Source organism: Pseudophryne corroboree, chromosome 7, assembly GCF_028390025.1.
Source record: "Pseudophryne corroboree isolate aPseCor3 chromosome 7, aPseCor3.hap2, whole genome shotgun sequence".
Classification (NCBI taxonomy): domain Eukaryota; kingdom Metazoa; phylum Chordata; class Amphibia; order Anura; family Myobatrachidae; genus Pseudophryne; species Pseudophryne corroboree.
The window spans coordinates 510908865-510914501 of NC_086450.1; the positions used below are offsets into that span (position 1 = coordinate 510908865).

Below are 5637 nucleotides of genomic sequence, written 5' to 3' on the forward strand. Positions count from 1 at the left end.
TATGCCAAATCGTATGCCAAATCCCCGCCATCCCATGTCAGCATGCACAGACACTTTCACTCCAGACCAGGTGACAAATTGAACAGACAACCCACCCCTCACCCCCCTTCCCCTGCTGATAGCTTGAACAGACCCCTCCTTCACCCCTGGACACAGTGACCGCATCCCCAGTGCTTAGACAGCTGCAGTTTCCAGGACGGTTTTTACCTGATCCTGGTCAGCACAATCTTATTCACATTACGCCACACGTAGTGCCCCTGATTCATATTACACAACATACAGTAGTAGCGCAACTTATACACATTACACCACACAGTAGTTCCCCATATACACAATGCCCACAGTAGTAGTTCCCCTTACACACATAATGCCCAAAGTAGTAAAGCCCCTTATACACTTACAGTAGGGGCTGATTCAGAGAATGACGCAGCAGCCGCATCCATCTGGTCTGCACACAAGCACTGGCCGCAATGCGCGACCTTACACATTGTGGCTGCATCCAGGAAGGTTGCAGCTGCAGTGTGATTGGCAGCTGCAGCCATTCACGGAGGAAAAATCATGGCATTGGGAGGCGGGCTGAACAAGGGCAGGCCAGGACAATTTTCAGGTTAGTTGCGTGATGTCACATGCAGCTGCTACGATAAAAAAAAATGGTGGACGACTGTCTGACAGCCTGCGCTGTCAGGTGTCTACCTTAGTTTACTACAGAGGGCAAGGGCTGCTGGGAGCTGTAGTTTATTTTGAGTTTGAAAAAACAAAAAACAGTGTGGTGTGGAGCAGTGCCAGACTGAGCATTAAGCCCTGTTGGTGGGTCCCTGGGACCCACCGGGCCCTAAGCGACCACTTTGGTCACATATCAGTACATCTGCTACTGGGTGCAGGGGGCATTAATGTGTATGATGTAATATGGTCAAGGGGGCATAACTGTATGGGGCATAATATGGTGCATGGGGCAATATTGTATGGGCCATAATATGGTGCAAGGGACATTATAGTGTGCAGAATAATATGGTGCAAGGGGCACTACTATAAGAAGAAAAAATAGTAAATTATGTAATGGGCATGAATTGGCATTTTTTTTGCCTGTGGTGGCCAAAGGCTAGGGGTGCAGGTTGCAAAACTGGGGTGTAATGTAGTACTTTCCTGCAAGGCCACGCCCATTGTAGCAAGGCCACACACCCTTTTTGCCAAATGTTTCATTGTTTTAATGACCATGGGAAGGCGGTGGGGTTCACATTTTTTTACTGTTCCCACTGGGAGTAAACTGTCTAGAAACGGCCCTGTTCAGGCTGTACTTCAGGAAAAAGAACGTTTCACCCACTACTAGAAAAATGACCCCAAAAAGTGGTCACTGAGTATATCATCACTCTACTCTCCCCACACAGTCATTTACATAGTTTCACTTTCCTCACATATCCCTGTCTGTGGACATTACTGCTCAGCCCCACCCTCTGCACTGATCTGTATAGTGAGAAAGTTTAGTTTAATCACTTCCTGTTTCCTAGAATGGCGTCTGCAGACCTGGGAGCTGAGCTGAGCTGCTCCATCTGCCTGAGCACTTACACAGACCCTGTATCCCTGAGATGTGGGCACATCTTCTGCCGGGACTGTATTGTGAGGGTGCTGGATACACAGGTGGGGGCTGGAGTCTATTCCTGTCCGGAATGCAGGGCAGAGTATCAGGAGCGCCCAGCACTGGAGAAGAACAGAAAGCTGAGTAACATTGTGGAACGTTTTCTATGTAGTCACCCGGGACCGGAGGAGACCCAGATCTTCTGTACTTACTGTGACTCTCCTGTGCCGGCTACTAAAACATGTCTGCATTGTGACGCTTCATTTTGTGACAAACACTTGAGCAAACACAGTAAATCTGCTGAACATGTTTTAACTGAACCCACTGTTTCCTTTGAGAACAGAAAATGCTCCGTACACAAGGAGATGGTGAAATATTACTGCCTTGAGGACTCGGCTGCTATGTGTACAATTTGCTGGATGGCTGGGGACCACCAAGGTCACCACGTGGAGCTTCTGAATGTGGTCTTTGAGAAGAAAAAAGAGACACTTAGATCTATCACTGAGACCCTGAAGTCTGAGAGAGAGGAGACTGAGAGGAGAGTGCAGCGTCTGCAGGATCACAGGAGAGAGGAAAAGGAGAAAGCCGCTGGTGTCACTGAGAGAGTCACTGATCTGTTTAGAGACATCAGGGAGAAGTTAGACACCCTGGAGAGGGGGGTCCTGGGTGAGATCTCCAGACAGGAAGAGCAGATGTCACTCTCAGTCTCTGATCTGATCACACAGCTGGAGACACAGAAGGATGAGCTGTCCAGGAAGATTAGTAGCATTGAGGAGATGTGTAACATCACTGATCCATTAACTGTCCTGAAGCAAGAACCAGAGAGTGATGTCATCAGTCACAAGAGCTGTGATGTCACCAGTGATGTAAGAGTGGCTGGATGTGTGGATGAGGGAATAATCTCACAGATGTTACACACGGGACTTTTACACTTTGCTAATATTCTGATGGATCTACAGACAAAGAGACAGTTCTCAGTGGTTGAGAAATCAGACATATTACTGGATATAAAGACAGCCTGTAATAACATTATTATATCATTGGATCGCAGATCTGCATCTTATAATGAAGTATATCAGCAGAGACCAGCTACACCAGAGAGGTTTTTTGTCCAGCAAGTATTAAGTTCCTGTAGCTTCTCATCTGGGAGACATTACTGGGAAGTGGATGTGAGTGCAGCAGATAAATGGCTGATAGGGGTGGCCGGTCACAGTATGGATAGAAAGATAAAGAGTAAGGAATCTTTCATTGGATGTAATGACAAGTCATGGAGCCTGTGCTGTATTGACAATCTTGCAGCACGTCATAACAATGTACATTACAAAATAGGAGAACTAGATCCAGTTTCTCCTGTGCAGACAGTGGGGGTATACCTGGACTATGAGGCCGGGCGTCTGTCCTTCTATCAGCTGTGTGACCCCATCAGACACTTACACACCTTCTCCGCCACCTTCACTGAGCCCCTATATGCTGCTTTCTATGTGCATAACAAATGCTGCATAAAAATCATTAAGTAAATAGTGTAACAAGTAAATTCTTTGCAAGAAATCATAAAATATATTAATTTACTGTGGGAAATTATTTTAATGACTTAATACTACTTATGCATATTCTTTGGATATTTTTTTTTTTAGATTGACAACTATCATGAACATAATAATAAGAACAGACCAAAGACTATTGCAGACTTTAGAGCTATATGTTGCATAATTAATATGTGTTCATCAAAAAGTAACTTCCTTCCAAAATGTTTGGGCTGATTAAGTGATAATAACATACAAAGTTCCCCATAACTGGGGTGCAGAGTTCCCCTGATCTGCAGATTCCAGAGGTCAGTGATCTGGTGCTGGTCTGTTCCCTGATACTAAGGAGGGTCTGTGCCAGGCAGACAGTGCTGGTGGTGGTGATGCCACTCTCTGTAGGTCTTCTCATTCATGAAGATCTCAGGAGAGGAGCATAAAGACCATTCTTATCTGTGTTTGGAACAGGCCTTGTTAGCGGTAGTGATGGCCATCGTTGGGTTATCGATTGATGGTCACCATCAATCGTACCATTGATGGATAACCTTGATGGTGTGAAACATTCTGCAAGGAAACCATCGATGGTTTTACCCATCAATGGGCACCTCTGCTATAGTATACACGAGCCAGCGGGCCAATCAGAGCCTGGGGTGGCGCTTCATGAGAGCATTGGGGGGAGGAGCTAAGCTCCAAGCCCCTTACCTTTAAGAAGAAACAAAAAATAGTTGTTTCTTTATCATTGATGGTGGGAAACCATCAGGATACAAGCTGGGAATTTTACATTTGTTGCTACAGGAAAGTTATCATACTGTCACTGATACTGGCATACTGGCATCATACATATGGCCCTAGCTTCATCTGTGCGGTGTGTCTGAGTGCTGTTTATGTGCCTGGCTTCTCTCTCTCTCTCTCTCTCTCTCTCGTTAAAAATCACTTTTCTCTAATATTCACAATACTTAAGTATCGTGTGTATGTATGAAAAGTTTTCACTATTTTTTCCCGTGATTATTTCTGCAAAACTCTTCTATGCGTTTTTGTTTATATTTTTTGTTTTGTTTTTTTTGTTTTCATATTAAAAATCAATGGGAATCTTATGTATTATTGTTTTTTAGTGAAATTCTTATGAAACTTAAGTTATTTTATGTGTTTTTTTGTGAATTAAAGTATTTTTATTTTTATATCACATCTCGGTTGGATTTTAATTTTTTTATATAGATTATATATATATATATATATATATATATATTCTACTGTAAATATATATAATTTGTTATGCTTTATAATCCAATGTTTTCCAGGTTTCTCCTGTTGTCAGGGACAGATGTCCCCAGTAGCGTCATGCGGGGGGTGCGGCCCGCACCCGGGTGTCACCCTTCAATGGGGTGACACCAAACAAAAGCCGCACACCTCGCACCTGCTGCATTCCCATCATGACACTGACACTGTCAATGTGTCAGACAGCATGGACCCATCCGTGGCGCACACGCACCTGCTGAGGGGTGGGGGTGGGTGTGCACGATCGTAACTGTGCCGCGGCGGCATCCTCTTGTTGCAGGTGGGGGTCTATGATTTTGAGTCGGCGGTAGTGCGATCATAACTGCAGTGTTCTATTTGCCGTCCGGCACCAAGCACTACAGTTACGTTTGCACCCCCGCCGACTAAAAATCATAGACCCCCACCTGCAACAAGAGGATGCCGCCGCGGCACAGTTATGATCGCATCCCTCCCCCCCTGCCTGAACGCTGCCGCCGCCTGGTCCGTACTGACAGAGTTACTGACAGTCTCCTCAGCCAGGATGCCGATCGCTGTACGTCACTCCTCATGATGTCATCATGCTCGCCGGCACCGCTTGCGGCTTGCCATTCTCCTCACCGCCGCCGGCCACATACTGCTCACAGCTGCCAACGCCAGCCACGTTCTGCACACCGTTGCCGCCCACTTCCTCCGCTGCCCATGGCCTTCAACTCCTCTCCCTGTCACGGCAGTCACTGTCCCTATGTCCCTGCTGTCCCTCTCCCTGTCCCTGAATTTTGGATCATACTGTGTGGCATATTGTGAATTTTGTCTCATTCTGGAGAGGTAATGCCGGAAAGGAAAAAAAGCATGTCAGGCGTGGGGGACAGTGGGAATAGGCACTAGTACGCATGCACGGGAGCGCACCGATCGGCGCTATGAGTCAGGAGTGCACTTCACCTGGGGCCAGACATCGCTATGAGGCCAGGCCAGGAGATCATACATCCAGGTGTTATGTGACGGCAGCTCACCCCGAAAAAGCGGTATAGTGCCAAAGCGGAAATAAGGATCTTTTAGGGTAATGATAATACATCTGCCCCAATGTGTGGTATAATGTGAATTTTGGATCATTCCGTGTGCTACAAGGTGAATTTCGGCTCGTACCGTGTGCTATAATGTGAATTTTGGCTCATACTGTGTGTACGTAGCTGTTCATGGACCTAATTCTGGTCGCATTTAATTTTAGCTATAATCGCAATCGAGCGATTTTTGCTAAAATGCGCCACGGTAACAGTGAGCATGCAATCAAAG

At 46.1% G+C, this 5637-nt stretch overlaps 1 protein-coding gene across 1 annotated transcript; it reads left to right on the forward strand.

The window, feature by feature from the left end:
* The first annotated feature begins 1499 nt into the window (after positions 1 to 1499).
* Positions 1500 to 4150, forward strand: LOC134943970 (tripartite motif-containing protein 75-like). Its single transcript, XM_063932522.1, has one exon. It carries the CDS (start codon positions 1507 to 1509, stop codon positions 3088 to 3090), a length of 1584 nt encoding a protein of 527 aa, XP_063788592.1. The 5' UTR covers positions 1500 to 1506; the 3' UTR covers positions 3091 to 4150.
* The last annotated feature ends 1487 nt before the right edge of the window (positions 4151 to 5637 follow it).